This window comes from Sorex fumeus, unplaced genomic scaffold (genome assembly GCF_029834395.1).
Source record: "Sorex fumeus unplaced genomic scaffold, SorFum_2.1 ptg000063l, whole genome shotgun sequence".
Taxonomy (NCBI): domain Eukaryota; kingdom Metazoa; phylum Chordata; class Mammalia; order Eulipotyphla; family Soricidae; genus Sorex; species Sorex fumeus.
In genome coordinates this window covers 39,891,596-39,913,427 of record NW_026606120.1, presented here as the reverse complement: position 1 = coordinate 39,913,427, position 21,832 = coordinate 39,891,596, and the positions used below count along the sequence as shown (strand labels likewise).

Here is a 21,832-nt window from a genome sequence, read left to right as displayed (position 1 = left end):
TGAATTTTTATAGAGATGCCATGCATATGTACAATGAATTTCTATACATATGGAGGGAAACTTTCTGCAGTATTTGGATGTGATATTTCAACTTAATCTGTTTTTCTTTTCAATTATATTTGGTTTTCCAAAAATAGTCCTGATGTCTCTTACCAGATCTTTTCTTCACTCATATCCTACTGCTGTTTTTACTAGGTCTGAGATCTCACAAGCCATTTTTCCCCCTTGGGGTCTTCATTCATCTTCTTCTAAAAGTCAGTTGATGTCTTCTTGATAGCTCACATTTAAAGAACCCAGCTTTGTCAAGATTTGAAGGAAAAGAAAGTATTCCCTTAAAAAGTGAGAATTAACTAAGAAGGATTAAGGAATACTTGGAAGAAGTTAAAATTAAGCAAAACAACCACAGACTGCTCCTGTGAGCTTGCTTTAACAATCAGCTTTTCTTCACAACTTCTTTGTTCTTCAAGATTATATAGCTGTTCTACTTTTCTTTATTTAAAAACGGGAAAAGATACAATTGGGTAGAACTGTTCTAGCCTTCAGTATTAACAATAGGAAACTTGGTTATTTGTATCATACTGCCATAAAAAATGTTCCATTGCTTGGTTGTTGGTTGTTTACCATAGTCACAAAGCAAATATTAAAAGAAAAATCAGATATCATATAGTAGTATAGTGCTGATATAAGAAATCTATAAAATTCTAGTTGCTACCATTTTGACTAACAGTGTAACTGTATAAGAGAAACATTTTGCAGGGATAGGATATTTGTGATCATGATAGTACTATTTATTGATTATACTCTATTTCCCTTGGTTATAATATGGTCTTAAATTTGGTCTGTTATTAGAAGCAGTATGAGTAGCATGTGTGTGTTATTTATTTCTAAGAGGTATGCTTTCTGTGCACACAGCCAACATGGCCGACCCGAGTTCGATTCCTCCGCCCCTCTCAGAGAGCCGGGCAAGCTACCGAGAGTATCTCGCCCACATGGCAGAGCCTGGCAAGCTCCCCGTGACGTATTCGATATGCCAGACACAGTAACAACAAAGTCTCCAATGGAGACGTTACTGGGCCTGCTCAAGCAAATCGATGATCAACGGGAGGGCCTTTACCTTTACTTTTATGTTTTCTGTGGTCTGCCTTCTGTAAAAGTGTACCTATCAAATTCAGGCTATATAAGGATATTATAAAGTTAACTTGATGTATATCACAGATCATCCTTGATATATCATGTGTATCTCAAGTTTATTTTTCTTGCTATATTTAATCTCTGTCATTGTGCTTTTGTTGATATTTAATTTCCATCAAGTAAAGAAGCACCCTGAAAACTAGACATTATAAATATTTCATCCTTCTACCAAAAATAGTCTGACAGACACATTTTCATTTGTAATAAACAGTTTAAGTCTGCCACTGTGAATGGTTTTAAGAAGGTTGGATTGGGGAGAAAATTTAAGAAATGCTACCATTTTTGCCATATGTTCAGTGTCACGTATGTACAATGGCTGCCAGCAAGGTAAAGTGGTATTAATACAACACAGCACAAGGGCAGCATCTCAACAGACTCCCATTGCATTACTCTGCCACTGAGGAATGTGGTGTCTGTTTTAGGCTACCTTATTTTTAATGTTTTTATATTCTGTTTTGTCCAGTTATCCATAGGAAAGACAATTGGTGCACATTTTCAAAATAACAGACATTTGGGATGCAGAAAGAAAGATTTCCTGTCCATTTTATCTTCTAAAGTTCTATGTCATTTTTGTTTATTTAAATACCATAATTCTATAAGTTGAAAATCGTTTAGTAAATAATCAAGAAATATAAAGAGTTTACAAAGAGGTAGTTGTAGGAATTAATCGTTTACCCTGTATATGACTAATGCTAGTTCAGTTGTATACAGTTCGATGAGCCCTACCAGGAATGATTCTGAGCATGCACAGAGCATGGAGTGAGTCATGAACACCCCCAAGCTTGGCCAAGGCTTCCACCTCTGCCCCACAAAGAAATATAAAAAGTTCATTATCAGTAACTAAGGGTTTTGAAAGAGGTTTTAGGATCACCCTCAGACAGCATTAGCTTGTCCTGATAATAAAATGAAATATGTAACTGACCAGTTATATGAATTTTGTCAAATTCAAGACTATAATCTTTTATCATTAAAAATTTTAGCTTTTAATGGTATCTTCAAAGATGCCACGCCACTGGCCGAGCAAGTGAAAACAGAGATAGATAAATGGGACTATCTTAAACTAAGAAGCTTCTGCACCTCCAAAGAAACAGTGACCAAAATACAAAGACAGTCTACAGAATGGGAAAGGATATTCACCGAATACACATCTGACAAGGGGTTGATATCCAGGATATACAAAATACTGGTTAAACTCCACAAGAAGAAAACATCCAACCCCATCCAAAAATGGGGCAATGAAATGAACAGAAACTTTCTCAAAGAAGAAATCCGAATGGCAAAAAAGCACATGAGAAAATGCTCTACATCATTAATCATCAGGGAGATGCAGATCAAAACCACAATGAGATACCATCTCACACCTCAGAGACTGGCCCACATTCAAAAGAACAAAAGCAACCGATGCTGGCGTGGATGTGGCGAGAAAGGGACACTCCTTCACTGTTGGTGGGAATGTCCACTGGTTCAGCCCTTCTGGAAAACAGTATGGACGATTCTCAAAAAATTAGAAATTGAGCTCCCATTTGACCCAGCAATACCACTCCTGGGAATATATCCCAGAGAGGCAAAAATGTATAGTCGAAGTGACATCTGCACTTGTTTGTTCATTGCAGCACTCTTTACAATAGCCAGAAACTGGAAGAAACCTGAATGCCCAAGAACAGATGACTGGTTAAAGAAACTTTGGTACATCTACACAATGGAGTACTATGTAGCTGTTAGAAAAGATGAAGTCATGAAATTTACATACAAGTGGTACAATATGGAAAGTATCATGCTAAGCGAAATGAGTCAGAAAGAGAGGGATAGACATAGAAAGATTGCATTCATCTGGGGGATATAAAGTAACAAAGTATGAGATTAATACCCAAGAATAGCTGAGATCAGCACCAGGAGGATTACTCCATAACTTAGAGGCCAGCCGGGTATCCTAGAGGAAAGGGCAGTTCGGATAGAGAAGGGAGCACCAAATAAAGGATGTTTGGAGGATCCTCCCAGGAGGGGAGATGCATGTCGAAAGTAGACTATGGACTGAACATGTTTGCCACTCAATGCCTCTTTTGCAGACCACAACACCCAAAAGGAGAGAGAGAACACAGGGGATTGCCCTGCCACAGAGACGGGGGGGATGGGGGGATGGGGGTGGGGGGATATTATCCATGGTGGTGGAAAATGGGCACTGGTGGAGGGATGGGTATCTGATCATTGTATAATCGAAACCCAAGCACAAAAAATTGTAAATCTAAAAAAAAAAATTTTTAGCTTTTATTAGTTTGAATTTGAAAATTAAAACTTTATATTCGAGATTAAGAAATCCTAAAATATTTAGTCTTTAAAATTTATTTTCTCTATTTTTAGTGACTAAACATCCTAAACATTCATTTTGAAAACCTGGAGTTAACAGTACTTCTTCCTCTCTCCTTGTTTTGGTTTTATATTGAAGTTTGAAAAATCATTTTCAGCATGTAAGATTTTTTTCCCAGTATCATGTTAAGCAAAATGACTCAGAAAGAGAGGGATAGACATAGAAAGATTGCATTCATCTGGGGAACATTAAGCAACAAAATAGGAAACTAACACCCAAGAATGGCCGAGATTAGTACCAGCAATTTTGTTCCATGGCTTGGAGGCCAGCCACACATGCTAGGGGAAAATGCAGCTCAGATAGAAAAGGGAGCACCAAATAAAGGGTGTTGGGAGGATCCTCCCAGGATGGGAGAAGCATGCTGAAAGTAGACTATAGACCAAACATGATTGCTACCCATTACCTCTTTTGCAAACCACAACGCCCAAAAGGAGAGAGAGAACAAAAGGGAATGCCCTGCCACAGAGGCAGGGTGGGATGGGGGAGATGGGGGATGGGAGGGATACTGGGATCCGTGGTGGTGGGAAATGGGCACTGGTGGAGGGATGGGTATTTGATCATTGTATAACTGAAACCCAACCATGAAAGTCTGTTAGTCTACAACTTTACCTCATGGTGTCTCACTAATAAAACTACAGTTGTAGTTACTACCAGTAACTACAACTGGTCTCATTCACCATCACTAATAAAAATTTTTTAAAAATTTAAAAGAAAAAGAAAAAAAAGATATTTTTTTCCCATCTTGGTAGTTAAAGAGAAAAACTAGACTTCTAGAAAATAATATCGGTATGATTAAGAAACTCTTTGCTCTTGGCTTTGGACTTACTAGAAGAGGATAGTAAATGACGCTAATGATTCTGTTTCCTTCCAGGTCTTCGGGTCACAGTGCTTCTGACGTCCTTCCTCATGGTCCTGGGGACCGGCCTGAGATGCATACCCATTTCAGACTTGACACTCAAAAGAAGGTAAACTCTAGAAAAAACTTTAGTTTTTTCCCCAAAACTTTTTTATTATAAGTACATTACATGCATCTAATTATGAACTTTTTAGTAAACAGTTACATTTTTAAACTTGAGATGTTATTTTAGCAACATTTCCCCCCCTGCTTGATGATTAATCCAGTGGACATTTCTTAGCTGTAATATGGAAGATACTATTTCCTACATATTAAAAGGAGAATGAGTTAATCTTCATGCTTTCCAGGATCTGTAATGACACAGGAAAATAACAGAATAATTTAGGGGGTAATAATGTAGTTAATCCCTACAAGATATATAAAATGTCGCTGAGAGGATTTTTGGGCAATGGTATCAAAAAGAAGTATTCATGTATGCTATGGTTGTTCAGCAAGGCAGTTGAGGAAGAGGAGAATTTTGCTAACTAGATCAGGAGGATATTCCAGATATTTCAGAACAAGAGTGAAGGCCGAGAGGCACAGGCCCCCCGGGATGGATTAGCGGTTCACATGCAAACCTGTAGCATTTCTGCTACGAGTGTCCATGGATCTAGTTAGAGGAGACACCAGATACTGAACATTTAAAATTTTTATTTTCTGTCCAATGACAATACTATTTACTAGTGATAATTTATATAACCAATAATAACCCATAACTTACCTGTAACCTTTAGCTATAAAAATGATTTACCAATAATAATCTATAATTTTGACTGACCAGTTAAGATCAATTTCTTGAAACAGCGCTTGTCAAAGTGGGCCACTTGGATGTGGCCCTGAGAGCCTTTAAGGAAATGCTTGTCCAGGCTTTCGGGGTAACTCCAAAGGCTGGAGCTCATGCCGGAGCCCTGGGTTCAATCCTGACGCTGCCTGGCTCCCGGCACCCCTGGCAGGATACTCCCCACACTGCTGGGTATAGTTCCTCTCCACCCGCAACCTCCAGAAAGCTAGGAGTGTTTTCATTAATATAGGGTCTGCAAATGCTCGAGTTTGGGAGACGTTGGTCTAGAGAAGAATGCCTAGTGGGGCTGAAGCAATTTACAGTGGGTAGGGCTTGCCTCTTATGCAATCAGCCCAGGTTCGATCCCCGGCATTCCATATCATCCCTTGAGCACTGCCAGGAATGATGCCTGCATGCAGAACCAGGAGGAACCCCTAAGCATCACCTGGGTATAACCCAAAATTTAAGAAAAAAAAAGAATACATAGGGATGGGATATAAAGGGGTGAGTTTAGAAGAGGAGATTAAGTAAGTTTTGTGGGAGGAGGGGTTGTAGGACAGCATGGGCCATATCTGATAGTACTCAGAGGCTGTTCCTGCTTCTGTGACCACTGGCCATACCCAAGGGACCATATACAGTGCCAGAGATTTGAACTGATGTCAGCTACATGCAACTCAAGAACCTTACTCCCTATACTATCTCTTCTGTTTGTGTAAGCAATCTTGTTGCTATCCTGTAAAATTGTATATTCCTTATCAGAGTGTTGGGAAACATTTTAATTTTTTCATTGTTGGGCTAGAACGATAGCACAGCGGGTAGGGCGTTTGCCTTGCACGCAGCCGAACCGGGTTCGATTCCTCCGTGCCTCTCGGAGAGCCCAGCAAGCTAGTATAGTATCTATGCCGTGCAGAGAGTATCCAGCCTGCACGGCAGAGCCTGGCAAGCTCCCCGTGATATATTCGATATGCCAAAACAGTAACAAGTCTCACAATTTGTTGTGAGACGTTACTGGTGCCCGCTTGAACAAATTGATGAACAACGGGAGTAACAGAAGTGACAGTGACAGTGGTTTTCTTTATTTTTTTGTTTTATTTTGGCACCACCCCCAGCAGTGCTCAGGGGTTACTCCTGGCTCTGCACTCAGGAATTATTCCTGGAGTTGCTGGGTCGGGAGGCGGGGCAAGGGGAGAATCATATGGGGTATGACAAGTGCCCTGCTGATTTACTCACCCCTACGTACTATGTCTCTCGCCCCTACACATTAATTCTTTTTTTTTTTTCAATTTATTGAATCACCTTGAGAACAGCCACAAAGCTTTCCAGTTTAAGTCTCGGTGGTCATACAATGATAATTAGGACAATAATAGGGTCAGACCTATGTTAAAGAAGCTGCTGGTATGTGGGATTCATTACAGAAGGTGGAGACTACTGGCAGGAGGGCCGGAAAGAGGAAAGAGACAGTTAGACTCCAAACTAGAATCTTTCTTTCACGTGTTGATTCATTTATTTAACAAAATTCACTGAGCTCCTACTGTGTATTTATCTCTTTCCTGGGCATGCAGAGAACACAGTGGACCAATCCCTGCCTTGTAGAGTTGTTTTATTCCAGTTGAGAACATTGGCAAAAAACTTTATTAAAAAAAAAAGTATATGTATATATGTGTATATATGGCATATATCTATATGGTGTGTATTATGGAAAATAAATGAGGAGGCAGAGCAATAGTACAGCGAGTGGGGTGCTTGCCTTGCACACCACTCACCCAGGTGTCACCCCTGGCACCCCACGGGTCATCTGAGCCCGCCAGGAGTGATCCCTGAGCTCAGAGTCAGGAATAAGCCCTGTGCACCGCCAGGTGTTACCCAAAAACAAAGGAGTAAAATAGAAAAGAAAGATTTGAAAGGTACGGAAACAATAGTGAATGAAAAGGTATGGAAACAATTTGTAAATGAAGGGCCAAAGCATCCTGGGAAGCTAGTTTTGGGGTATAAAAATCCCAATGAACAAAGAGATGATACGCTGTTTGGAGGTTAAGTTTCTCGACAGAGAACAGCAAGTGTGAAGGGTGGGGGAGAAAGGTGTGAGCCAGGGAGGCTGGTGTGGCCAGAGCCAAGGGTGGGACCGCAGGGGAAGAGAGGAGGTTGATGGTCCTGAAGGAGAGTAATGGGGTTGGTGGCGGGGATGGGAGTGGGGAGCTCATGCCTACTCCGGGGACCTCAGCTTCTCCTGGGCTAGGAAACTGGCGTGGGTCAAAGTGATGGCAGTGGATATGATGAGAAGTGATCAAACTCTGCTTATATTTTGGATGGGATACTGGGAGGAAGGGAGAGTGAGCATGGAGCCCCTGCCCTGGGGAGTTGTGGGAAAGGAAAGGATAGCACAGGCGCAGAAGTGAATGGAGAGAAGGGTGGGAGGCAGGACCATAGAAGTTCACCTAGAGACAAGGAAATTGGTTTCGTTCACAGGGCACAGCAGGAGTAGATTTTAGGAAAAGCAATGTCTTCCATTTGGAACAGGACCTTTTCATTTTCAAAGTAAATTAAATTTTTCAATTTATCATTCTACAAGATAAAGAATACAGGCTTTCCATATTTTAAAAGGAAGATGGAAAAACCTCATTTGGTTCCTGTGAAAGGCTAGTCTTCATCTCCTATGTTTCTGAATGAAGGTTTTTAAAATTTTTTAAGCAAGGAAGTTTCATTATTTTTGATACATTCTTGATTTTTCTTACTATCCAGCTTTTTAAGCATCCATGCTTCTTTTAAGAACAAATTTCAACAGAAGCTTAACTTTAACTTCAACATTAAAATGCTTATTCATTTTTGTCAACTTTTCTTCTGGGCCTCCCATACTATCCACAGTACTCAAGGGCACCCCTGACTCTGTGCCTCAGAAAGACTCTTGGTGGTCCTCAGGGGACCATGTGGACATGGGGTTCTGGGTCAATTGTATACAAGGCAAGTATTCTACCCACTGCACTATCTCTGTAGTACCCAAGAAAATGAATCTTTTATTCTAAAAGGATTGTTTTTTTATCTCAAGCATAAAAACAATGAAAGGGGTCCAGGGTCGTAGTTCAGTGTTAGAGTGATTTTGTGATTTGTGATTCCCTTGGTTCAGTTTCTAGGATCATGAAACAATATTACATAATAAAGAAAAATTTTGTAGGTTTGACTACATAGATGTTTGAGCCTTTATCTTCAAAGCAAATCATAAAATTAAGATTTAAGATTGGAAAACCAGTATTACAGATATTATAACGTAATCTTTTTTGAAAAGTGAGTAGGAAATGGATGTCATCTGTGTACTTAACAAATGTTGCTTCCTCGAGTTTATTTGAATTAACAGTTCAGTAGTCAAAATTTATTGATAGTTTATATATTACTGAGATAAAGGCTAAGCTGTATGAAGAAACCAGAAATATATAAGCTCAATGAAAGAAGTTTGTTTCCTCTAAAGTGGGTGTTTTCTTTTCTGTCAAGGGACATTTGGATATTCATAATATGTTCACAAGCCACATAGTACATACGGACCAATGCTAAGTAGCTGACAAGAAGCACGCATGTCTGTTCTGTCCTGTACCAGGGCCAGACCATGGGATTCTCAACCAACTGACCGAACATTCCACACCCCTCCTAAGAAGTAGGCTAAAGGCTGGTCCAGACGGGAAGGCGGCTATTTCATGCAAGGTACCCAGGTTCCAGTATCCCCAGGAGCATCCCCACACTGCCTGTGTGGACAGAGCTGACTCCTTATCCTGCTCTCACTCCAGCACGTAGTGCTCTCTGGGGGATGGCTCGGGGCTTGTACATTTCGGTCCAGTCGCACGGCCTAGAGAGAAGCTGGGACTGGGGCTCTCTTTGAACCTATGAAAAGAGAAACCCTAAACAGAGAGAGTTCTCTTTGGTGGGCAGAAAATGCTTCTATGTATTCTGTTTAAGGAAAAATTCCATGATCCTATTCAGTCAGGTTTTGTATCCAACTCAAAGTCCAGAAGCACAGGATTCTGTCTGATCTTTTTGACTCTCTAGGAGTTTCCTGGATTGTTCTTTATGATGTGTGTGTGTGTGTGTGTGTGTGTGTGTGTGTGTGTGTGTGTGTGTGTCTGTGTGTCTGTGTAGTTCCTATTCTGCTTTCTGCCTGGAGGGCTCAGGCGCAGATGTGGATCTGAGGCTTGCTTTAGGAATCGTTTCGTGGGGTCATGGACAGTGCGTTTCCTCCAATGCTTCTGGTCTATTTATGTTTGGTAGGTTCCATATAAGTGTATTTTTTATCCTACACCCAAAAATGGCCCCTTCTGGCTGTGATTCTCAGGCCTGCTAATTCTTTCTGTTACTTGCTCAGTGCTCAGCTTGTTCCCTTTCCTTCAATTTAGTGGAGGCTGTAATGGGTAGGTCTAGGTAGGAAGAAAACATTTAATCTCTCTTCTTAGATAGACACTGAAGGACGTTTTGCTTCTTGCCATTCAGGCAACAGAAACAACCTGAAAATTCAAATGTGTAGATTCTCATTAAATTTAGACTGCGTAGCTCAGGCAGAGAAGACTCAGTGACAGAGGTCTTGTCTGATCCGTGCTTGCACAGGAGCTGACTCTAGCCCGACTTTCTGTCTCTGTGGTGTCATCCTTAAAGCAGAAAGGGGCAGGGAACACAAGCAATGCTCCGATTTTAGTTTTAATCTATTTTCAAGTTATCACAGGCAGTGGTTCGTCTGCATCTCACCTCACCTGCCTTTTCATCTCACTTCAGCTTCCTTTTCAGCCTAAAACCTAGCATGCCGTCAGTGTCAAACACATATCTTCATGAACGTGGTGCCCAGCTTCCGGAGCTAATTGCTCAGCCAGGGAACAAGTTAGGCCTCTGTAATGAGGTGATTATGGTTGAGAGAATTTCTTTCCTCCTTGGTAGCCCAGAGTCAGCTGTGGGCTGTGACAGGCAGGCAGGAGCTCTGCTCCCCAGGAACCTCGGTGTCCTGTCATGCCCTATTCCCCTCAGGACACTGGCAGCCAGTTCATCAGCACTCCCATTGCATTTAATCCTGGAGGGACAGGGAGACCAGGGAGAGCATATTGTCCTCATGAGATGACCCCGAAACACTCCCTCTAATCTCATAGGTCTGCAGTTGTTTACAAAGCCCCACCTCCCTGGAAGGGGAACTTGGAATTGTAGATTGGAGCACCCTCACAAAAGCCTGGGGTCCTCTCTGGAGGAAAGGAAAATGGAGAGAATGAACACTGGGAAGCAGTTCCTTGTCTCTACTCAGGTAAACTGACTGTTATGGAGGAAATGAGTGTCTGGCCCGGTATGGCCTTGTGGCCCTCCCTCCCCCACACACTCAAAAGAAACTCATTGGGTTTCTCACTTTCCATCATGCTTTAAATAAATTCAGATGAGCTAAAAGAGAAAGAAATGAAGTAAGGAAAGAAGTAAGGAAAGGGACCCTCCTAAGCAGTGCTCAAGGGCCCAGTGGCCCCTTCCAAGATTCTCAGTCAATTGGGATGGTGGTTCATTACTAAGACCCAAGAATCTGGTATTACTCAGGCCCTGTGGTTCCAGGGATACCTGGACCACCCAGACAAGTGCTCATGGGGCTTTCAGAGCTGCACCTGGTGATGCTCAGGGAACCATGTAGTCCCAGGGATAGAACCAGGGTCAGCCTCATGCAAGGTCTGTGCCTTAACTAACCTCGTTTACTCTCCAGTCCAAAGGGTAAGGGTAATTTTTATCTGGAAACGATATTTGGGAATAACTGATCTGTGCATGGCAAAGGTTTATTTTTCTAGGCATGAAAAGCATTGTAAAGAAAACAGTAAATGTGTCTACTTTTTGTTGTTTTTTGGACCATCGCCGGCAGTCCTCAAAGCTTACTTCTCCTCAGGGGACACTGTCCGGTGCTCAGGATTCACTCCGGGTCAGTGTGCAAGCCAAGCACCTGAGCCCCTGTCCTCTCTCAGCAGCCCAGGCTGGACTGCTTACAGATTCCCAATGCCATGCTTCAAAGCAAAGAAAGAATTTCCAATGGGAAACAGAATATGTCAAAATACAAGCAAAACGACCTGGCAGAGTAACATGAGGGCTTCTGCCACCTGCCTTGTAGACACGGGTGACGCCTTCAGATCTCCAGGTCTGACTCGCACCATCATGATTCTGGCAGCTCTGAGTCTTTGATCCCTGCCACTTTGAGCAGTTTCTGGCCACCCCACAGCGACTGTGTGTGAGCACAAAGATACCCCCAGCAAGCTCCACAACTGTGACAGTGGGCCAGCACCATGGCCAGGAAGTGGAACCTCTGTTGAGCACCACAGCCATGGCTTATGCGCCGCAACCAGAAGTGCCACCCTGGCAAATACGTGTGGTCACCACAACTAACAGAGTGAAAAATCTCAGCACCAGAGCTGAGTGTACAAGCGCCACAACCTAATGTGCGACCTCCCCACCCCCCAGCAAGCATTAGAGCTAGGATGTGGGCAGCCCCAGTCGACCCCAAAAGAACGTCATCAACAGCAGATCAGATTTTCACAACACCATTTGTAGAACTTAGGAATTGTGCTATGCAGTCCCTCAGCAATAACAACAAAGAAGTGGACAGGAGGAGCAGATTTAAGGGGGAAATAAAGGGATGGGGTGCGTCGGGGCTGGTATGTCTCCCTTGAATTAAGGCTGACCTGGGTTCAGTTTCCTGGCACTACATATGGTCCTATGAGACCCACCAGGAGTAAGCCCTGAACACTGCTAGGTGTCACCTGCACCCCTCAAAAGTAAATTAAAAGTGAATACTAAGTAATGCATAAGTACATAAAGCACTTATTCATCACTTAATCACTTAAGTGATGAATCAATCACTTAATCCCCGTTATTCATCGATTTATTCGAGCGGGTGCCAGTAACGTCTCCATTCCTCACGGTTGCGTGCTAGCGTAGCCCAATGGTATCTGTTCGTTTTAGGAACATGTAGAGCCTCAAACCGATCATTTAGGGTCTTGACGAAGAAGTCTGACCATCTTATAGGTGGGCGTCCACGTGATCTTTTGATGTCTCGTGGAATCCAATCAGTAATGGCTCTAGTCCAGCGGTTGTCTGTAAACCTCATTACATGTCCAGCCCATCTGATTTTTGATGTCTTGGCAAATGAGACAGCGTCTCTGATTCTTGAGCGTTGACGAAGATCAGAACTCCGGATTCTATCTCTCATTTGAGTGAATCGTGATATTCCAAGCATAGTTCTTTCGATTCCTCTTTGAGAGACCCGAATAGTGTTCTCATCCTGTTTTCGTAGGGTCCAGGTCTCTGAGGCATATGTTAATGCAGGAAGAATAGTGGAATCAAAGAGATGTGCTCGTAGTTGGAGGTTCTTTGTCCTTTTAGTTATTTCTTCAATGCTCTTGAAGGCATTCCAAGCCGCTCTCTTCCTCCTGCGTAACTCAGGTGCCAGGTCATTCATCATGTTGATTTCTCGACCTAAGTATATATAACTGTTGCATTCGGAGATGGTGGTTCCGTTGAGAGCGAATGGAGCGTCAGGAACAAGGCTGTTTCTCATAAACATTGTCTTCGTAAGATTCAGCTGTAGTCCAACCTTTCCACACTCACGGTCAAAGTCCGCAAGCATTTGTGCTGCTTGGCTGATGTTTGGTGTTATTAGAACTATGTCATCAGCAAAGCGGAGGTGGTGTAGTTGCCGACCATCTATCTTCACTCCCATGTTTTCCCATTCTAGTTGTCGCATGATGTTCTCGAGGGTGGCACTGAAGAGTTTTGGTGAAATGGTATCACCCTGCCGAACCCCTCTCTTGATATGGATGATTACTTCTTTGTAGAATGGTGAGATCTTGGTAGTGAATCCGCAATAGAGCTCACGAAGGATCCTGATGTATTGAGTTTGTACGCCCTGATTGGCTAGGGCTTCCATGACCGCTTCCGTCTCAACAGAATCAAAGGCCTTCTTTAAATCAATGAACGTTAGACAGAGCGGCATCTTGAACTCCCGAGATACCTCAATGAGCTTGGTTATTGTGTGGATATGGTCGATGGTACTGAATCCTTTTCGGAATCCAGCTTGTTCACATGGTTGTCCTTCATCTAGTGTTCTGCTAATCCTATTCAGGATGACTCGAGTGAATAGTTTGTAGATGACAGACAATAGGCAGATTGGGCGATAGTTGCCAATGTCGTGGATGTCTCCTTTCTTGTATAGTAGTACAGTCTTGCTGGTTTTCCATTGGGATGGAACCTTGCATTCAGACAGGTAGCGTGTGAAGAGTCGAGCTAATGTATTGATGAGTACTGATGGTAAGTTCTTCAGGTGTTCAGGTCTGATCTTGTCTGGGCCAGGTGCTTTTTGTTTCTTTACCGACGAGATGGCATGTTGGATTTCGGAAGGGAGAACATTGGGAACGACATATCCATCATGTGGTATGTGGTATGTGGGCAAGTGGATGTGGCTATTAAAGAGATCTGAGTAGAATTCATGAATAATCTTCTCCATTGCCCTTCTGGAAGATGTGATAGATCCATCATGATGTCGGAGGGCAGTCATCTTGGTTTTGTAGTTGGTGAAGGACAGGCGGGCATTACGAATGTTTTTCCCAGCTTCTGCTGCATCTACCAGTACTGCTGCTCTCCTGTTTTTGAGGTCATCCTTGATGGCTTTTCTGCACTGTTTTGCCAGTTCGGACGTTTGCTTGTGGTTGCCTGAGGCACGTGCCAAGCCACGTTGGCGAATAAGTTCAAGAGTGTTCGAAGAAAGACGGTTTTTTGTGGTTATCTCTCTCTTGGCATTCCTTGCACAATCATGGAGGTGCTGAATCATTCGATCGTATTCCTCATCAATGTTGTCAATGACGGCATCTTCCCATGTTGCTGCAACAGAGCCAAAGAGTTCCCAGTTGGTGGTTGTTCTGGGAGTCTTCTTCTTAAACCTTGCATTCTTTTCTCCTCGTTCTGTGAGGTAGAATTTTGCACGAAGAAGACGGTGGTCTGATCCCGTTTGGAATTTTGGGACAACAGCAACATCGGTTAGGCAAAACCGCCGATTGAATATGATGTGGTCTATTTCATTGTGGAACCGTCCATCGGGAGACTCCCATGTCCAACGTTTAGATTCAGCCTTTTGGAATTGTGAGTTACCATGGAAGGTTTTGGTTGACATGATGAACTCAGACAGTCTGTCACCTTGTCCGTTCCATTCCAGGCCATGGGTTCCGATGTGGAGTTCATCGACTGATCTTCTTGGTCCTATCTTGGCATTAAAATCACCAACAATGATCTTGTAGAAGGTGTGATCTTCTTTATAGAATTTCTCCAGCTCCATGTAGAATTTCTCAGTTTCTTTTTCACCATAACTGGATGTTGGTGTGTAGACAACAAAGATAGAAACTGCCGGTAGTGAGCCACATTTATTCAAGTGTAATCGTCCGATTCGGGTTGTTAGGCATTCAAATGAATCAATGCTTGTGACTAAGTTTGTGTTGACAAGGATACCGACACCACCGACGCCTCTTTTATCACATGTTCCAAGGAACAGTTCTTCTCCAGTGTCGAAAACCGCATGATGGGATTGATGTCTTCTCGTTTCGGTCAGACCAATGATGTCGTACTTGATCTTTCGTGCTTGTACCATAAGGTCTTCAATGGATGCAGCAGATGCCAGCATACGAGCATTAAAAGTACAGACAATCATTTTTGTTTTTCTGCGTTTTGGCAGCCCATGTCTGCCTTGGTGTTTTATCAGCTTCTCCTTCCATATCCTTCTCGACTCTGCATAATCAGGGCTAGGGGAATGAGATCCATTTATTAATGGATTTGGCATATCAATTTGGTCTATTTGGCATAGATCACGGATAGCTTGCCAGGCTCTGCCGTGTGGGTTGGATATTTAAGGATATTTAAGGTATCCGGAAAATTATTAAATAAATAGTCGCGCGGCCGCAAATGTGGCCGCGCGCTCCCGGGAGCTTGTTGTGATAATCTTTGGATCCTGGCCTTTGTTGGGGTTACACGGCAGTTGGAGGGTGTAACTGTTTAGCTACTGACAGGTCCAGTCCCAAACCGTGCAGGCTTAGAGATCTCAGTCCCGGGTCCCACACACCTGGGTTCCTCTGCCAGTTCGGTTATGTCTGAGGCTTATCCAAGTGTGTGGAGAGTGGCTCCAGTAAGGCCTTGGTTGGGGCCTGGAAGTCTTCAGCTGTTGGGCCCTGGCGAGGATAGTCAGACACAGGGTAGGAGACTCTGCCTTGTGCTCTCCCGGGAGCTTGTTGTGATAATCTTTGGATCCTGGCCTTTGTTGGGGTTACACGGCAGTTGGAGGGTGTAACTGTTTAGCTACTGACAGGTCCAGTCCCAAACCGTGCAGGCTTAGAGATCTCAGTCCCGGGTCCCACACACCTGGGTTCCTCTGCCAGTTCGGTTATGTCTGAGGCTTATCCAAGTGTGTGGAGAGTGGCTCCAGTAAGGCCTTGGTTGGGGCCTGAAAGTCTTCAGCTGTTGGGCCCTGGCGAGGATAGTCAGACACAGGGTAGGAGACTCTGCCTTGTGCTCTCCCGGGAGCTTGTTGTGATAATCTTTGGATCCTGGCCTTTGTTGGGGTTACACGGCAATTGGAGGGTGTAACTGTTTAGCTACTGACAGGTCCAGTCCCAAACCGTGCAGGCTTAGAGATCTCAGTCCCGGGTCCCACACACCTGGGTTCCTCTGCCAGTTCGGTTATGTCTGAGGCTTATCCAAGTGTGTGGAGAGTGGCTCCAGTAAGGCCTTGGTTGGGGCCTGGAAGTCTTCAGCTGTTGGGCCCTGGCGAGGATAGTCAGACACAGGGTAGGAGACTCTGCCTTGTGCTCTCCCGGGAGCTTGTTGTGATAATCTTTGGATCCTGGCCTTTGTTGGGGTTACACGGCAGTTGGAGGGTGTAACTGTTTAGCTACTGACAGGTCCAGTCCCAAACCGTGCAGGCTTAGAGATCTCAGTCCCGGGTCCCACACACCTGGGTTCCTCTGCCAGTTCGGTTATGTCTGAGGCTTAACCAAGTGTGTGGAGAGTGGCTCCAGTAAGGCCTTGGTTGGGGCCTGGAAGTCTTCAGCTGTTGGGCCCTGGCGAGGATAGTCAGACACAGGGTAGGAGACTCTGCCTTGTGCTCTCCCGGGAGCTTGTTGTGATAATCTTTGGATCCTGGCCTTTGTTGGGGTTACACGGCAGTTGGAGGGTGTAACTGTTTAGCTACTGACAGGTCCAGTCCCAAACCGTGCAGGCTTAGAGATCTCAGTCCCGGGTCCCACACACCTGGGTTCCTCTGCCAGTTCGGTTATGTCTGAGGCTTATCCAAGTGTGTGGAGAGTGGCTCCAGTAAGGCCTTGGTTGGGGCCTGGAAGTCTTCAGCTGTTGGGCCCTGGCGAGGATAGTCAGACACAGGGTAGGAGACTCTGCCTTGTGCTCTCCCCGGAGCTTGTTGTGATAATCATAATTATTCATAATAAGACAAATTGTATCAAACCAATAGAAAAAAGGATTAGTTGTTCAGAAAGAAATACTGATTAAAACAAAGAGATCCCTTTTTGGTTTGGGGGGCCCACACTCAGCTGTGTTCTGGGATTACTCCTGGTAGTAGTCAGGGAATCATACAGGGTGCTGGGGATCCAACCTGGTTCAGCCACATGCAAGCCAAGCTCCCTACCTGCTGTGCTGTCTCTCCAGTCTCTAAGAGATGCCTTTTAAACTTCACAAGTGTGGTAGATGGATAATGTCTCCATCTCCAAAACATGTCCACTTTCCTCATCTTCAGAACCTGCAAGGATGCTACATTTCAGCAAGAACTATTTCTGATGCTAATCAGCTGACCTTAAAATAGGATTGTCTTGGGGTATCCAGGTAGACCAAGTATTTCTCAAAAGACCTAAAAAAAAGCTGAGAAGGAAGGCCAAGGGATTCACTGTAAGAGGAACTCAAAATTATACTTGCCCCAATAAGAGAGAGAGAACAAAAGGGAATGCCCTGTCACAGAGGCAGGGTGGGATGGGGGGGATGAGGGGTGGAGGGATACTGGGATCCGTGGTGGTGGGAAATGGGCACTGGTGGAGGGATGGGTATTTGATCATTGTATAATTGAAACCCAAGCACAAAAATGTGTAAGTCTGCAACTGTACCTCATGATGTCTCACTATTTAAAAAAAATTTAATATAAATAAATAAATAATTATACTTGCTAGTTTTGAAAACTCAGAAAGGGGCCACAAGCCAAGGGACAGTTAGAACCTAGAGAGGGTGGAGATACAGGTCCTTCTCCAAAGCCTCAAAGGGAGTTAAGTCATGCCAACATTTGATTGTAGCAAGACCTTTGCTGGACTTCTGATTTACGCATCTATAAGGCAATTGATTTGTGTTATTTTCTTAAATTTATATCAGGCTATGTGTGCATGTATGTATGAATGTGTGTATGTGTGTTTTCAGCTGTGATACTCTGTGCTGGTGAGGCAGGAATTGTCAGCCGCCACTGGTGGTAGTATAAATTACACAAACTCTCTTGAAAGACAATTTGGGAATATGTGTCATAAGGCCTTTCACACCCTTTGACTTGTTCACTCTCAAGAAGTAACTTGGGAAATGGCAAATTTTTACATACAGTTATGACAGCATTAGTAATATTAGCAAGTAAATAGCAAACATTAGGAAAATGGTTAAATGAGTTTTCCTGTATTTGTATAATAGACTATCATGGAGCCATGGGCATGATAATTGCAAAGAACCTTCAGTGAGAAAGTGCTATGTTAGACTATATGGTTGCATAAAACTGTGTCTTCGGTATGATATCTGAGATTACCTATACTTAGATACTGACCAAAAGCTGCTTTGAGGAAAAACTAAAAGACTGAAAAATCAAAATATTAAAGTGGTTGACTGAGTTACTTAACTGAGTAACTGAATTCATGGATTTTTTTCCCTTCTGCATGCACTTCTTTTTTAAGAGATCAGTATAAACCTTAGAGACACAATGGGGATGAGCATGATGAGGGAAAGTACAAGACCAGAACCCCAGTCATTGTCCCCTGTTAATGAGATTTTTGCACTTTGCCTTAAGAAGAACCCTGTGGTACAGATAAAATTATCTTTGGAGTAGAAGAATAAGTGAGATTCTTAAAGATTATATGGTTGATTTTAGCTGAGACTAGAAGCTGAGTCTTCTGCTATCTAACCATTATACTATGGTTTTTATGTACTTGGGAAGTTATTTTAGAGGCTTCTTTAGGGTCACGCTGTAGTACTCATCTTTATAGTCTTTTTAGTTTTTCCTTTCGTGTCTAGCTGGAGGGTCCTTGACCATTGTGCACGCTCAATAGATATTTTCATTGAACCCTAATGAGCCAAAAGTATTAAAAGATACAAAATAAAATACATTTTCATAAAAGAAATTGAGGCTGTGATAAGTTTTTAATGCTCATTTTCACTGTCATCTTTTTCTTCCTAGCTATTTCTTGCAGTTTTTATATCATTTCTGACCCCCCCTTTTATTGTTCTGTGTCTTCTTTGGTGAAATAAAGGAAAGATATTTCTAGCATTTTGTCCTTTTGATTATATAGGAAATCTTGTAACATACATTAGAATAAACTCATAATGCACAATGATTAAAAATTGAAAATTGGGAGAAAGTTTGTGAACCATTAGAATAGTCTAGGGATAAGGATTTTTATGGATCTTAAATTATTTCACATTAAAAATGCATCATATTTAAGGATTTCAAACTGGGTAAGGAAGAAAACATAGAGGTTACAGGTGCACCTGAGCCTGATTCCGTCCCAGCACCACCTGGATGGTCCTTGTGGGCCATTTGTATTATGCACAGAATACAACTGTATCAACTACTGCATGCCTTTGGATCTGAGGACCTTGGGTCATCTCACCAATTAAGAACTTTCAGAATGCAACCATGTATATGAGTGCAGAGAGCTAATGACGGACAGAAACAATTCTGTTTTGATTTCTAGTCAAAATAGAATTCAGAATATAATCTAAGTCATATCAACAGATAATGGCCTACTCATTATCTGCTTACATGACTTGGTTCTTCTCCCAATAATTGTTGGAGAAAAAAATTGGAGAAAGAGGTCATAAAATTAGAAAATTTAAAATTGAGATATCATTTTAGCAACCTCTCTGAAACATAATTTTATACCTTTGAATGAGGAAGGTGGGTTTTGATAGGTCTCTTTTAGCTTTGAGAATTATAATTCGAAAACATTATTCTATGTAAAAAATAATTCAGGAGTCATAGAAAATTGTTATAGGATGTCAGAAATCAATAGGTTAGGATACCAGAATATCATGACATGTAAACTGAAATGTCAGATCTATAGAAACATGAACTCTACAGCTTCAGTTTTTTTTTTAATTAAATTTGTATTTTACAAAGCTGTTCGTGATTGGTTTTCTACAGCTTCAGTCTGAGCCTTTGCTGTTGCACTTGTTTGAAAGGCTGGAGCATATCGATAATGGGGAAAGGGCTGGGTTATATGTAACAGGACACTCCATGCTCCTGAGGCTTCATGGACAGGGCAGCAGCTGAGGGAAGAAACCTGTTATGGCACATCTGGGCACCACCTGATCTTTCTGGTTCCTGCCATCTGCTTCTCCTGCCATAAGGACTCCCGGATCCTTCATCTTCCTCTTCCTCTCAGGCCCCTAATTGTTTTCTATCAGCCCCCAGGGATGGGAAAAAAATAGGCCTCAGGAGTAAGCAAAGAGCTAAGTAGAAAGAGAGTGGCAAGGGACAGTGGTAGGGTATAGGATAATGCTGTTTTGTCCGTCCTCAGGTAGCTTAGGTTTATCAGGTCACACCCATCCCAGTGCTCCCGAGTAACTCCCACTCTTTTATTTGTAACGATGTCTCTGTGCTCTCCTCCCCAGCCAGTTAATCACCTTTTCTCCCTAATCAGATTCTGTCAGCTTGTAAGATCAGATCCTTCTAAGGACACTGAACTTGTATTGTAAGCAATGTCCTTTCTGTATGGACACAGGAAGACAGTTAATATTATGCTTTGTAACTTGGGAGTTGACTGACTCCGAATAATATTTACTCCTGTGAATCTGCTTTCTTGACTCAGTTGCCCTTAGTTCCTAGCAACCCAAAAGCAGGGTCCCGACAAGGGACTGAATAGACCCAGGGTAAGCTGTTAGCTACCCTGGCATCGAAATGGGCCAGGCCAAAGTGCCACGATACTCAGCTATAAGTTGAGGGCATGATCATGGACAAATGCTGTCATGATCCAAAGTAAGTAACAACGAGACTGGGATCCTGCTGGGGCTAGGAAGACTAATCTGGCCTGAGGACTACAGAATGTATGATGAGATGTTTCTATCTCTTACTGTGCTCACACAGAATGACATTGCTAGAAATATTAGAAGTAGATTTATTACAACGATTTAAGTAGATTACTAGCTGAGGAAAGAACACACCCTTGTTAGGATTCCACCCTTGAGCGGATCTCCTAGAAATCTGGAGTAATCTCTTTAGATGAGATTTTATCCTTGAGTTAATCTCCTGGAGGAGTGGTCTTACCTCTCACTGTTGATTTGTCAATATTCAACCCACCTTTGTGTCACCTCTTAGGTGATTGATATATAAACTAAGACTGTAAACTCTCCTGCCTCTGGGAGATTGCCCAGCCCCCATTCAGTCCTAACACCACATTTAGTAGCACGCCAGGAGAGATTCCTGCACAGAGCCAGGAGGAACCCCCAAGCTTAGATGGGTCTGATCTAAAATCCAAAAACAAGTAAGGTAAAAGGTAAAGGCCCTCCCGTTGATCGTCGATTTGCTCGAGCGGGCCCAGTAACGTCTCCATTGGAGACTTTGTTGTTACTGTGTCCGGCATATCGAATACTCTCGGTAGCTTGCCGGGCTCTCCGAGAGGGGCGGAGGAATTGAACTCGGGTCGGCCATGTTGGCCGCTTGTAAGGCGAACGCCCTACCGCTGTGCTAGGGCCAAAGAGAGAGTGCAGTGAGTAGGGCTCTTGCGTTGCTTGCATGCAGCCAACCTGGGTTCAATTATATGGTCTCTTGAACCCTGCCAGGAGGGAATGATCCCTGAGTGCAGAGCCAGGAGTAACCCCTGAGCATTGCCAGGTGTGGACTCTCCCCCCACACACAACTCCCTTCCCACACCCAAAAAAGTAAAAGACTAATGCGGGGCCAGAGAGAGTACAAGAATTGAGATCCTTGCTTTGCAGACAGTCAGACCTCTAAGCACTGCCAAGAGTAAGCTCAGTCAAGTGTGGCCCACCCCTACCAGAGGAGAGCGGGCCAGAATAGCATAGATGCTCATGGCACACCTGCTCCAGCTGGCCCACAGGGTGAGAGAAGCAAGCAGGGACCCCTCAAACGAGTCAGCTTCCCAAGAACGCCCTTCGGTGCAGAGCTCAGTGCCCGGGAAATGAGACTCCTTTCTCCTGCCTCTGACTTCTGCCCACCCTGCCTCGTCCACTATGCCCGAGATGGTAATAAAGTGCTGGCCTGGCTTTTGACAGCCTTGTGTCTTTTCTAAAATGCCTTGTTCCTGAATACCCGTTACTCCCCTCGCTCTCCACGTTGCTGAATGTGAGTTTCTTCAAACTTGTAAAT

The 21,832-nt window shown here is 43.3% G+C and overlaps 1 protein-coding gene across 1 annotated transcript in view; it reads left to right on the top strand.

Moving 5' to 3' along the window:
• SLC49A4 (solute carrier family 49 member 4) overlaps nucleotides 1-21,832 on the top strand; it is an 89,697-nt gene that overhangs the window by 11,523 nt on the left and 56,342 nt on the right. The window contains exon 2 of the mRNA XM_056126711.1: nucleotides 4,428-4,521. Coding sequence (XP_055982686.1) covers nucleotides 4,428-4,521 — 94 coding nt within the window. The remainder of the gene's footprint in view (nucleotides 1-4,427; nucleotides 4,522-21,832) is intronic.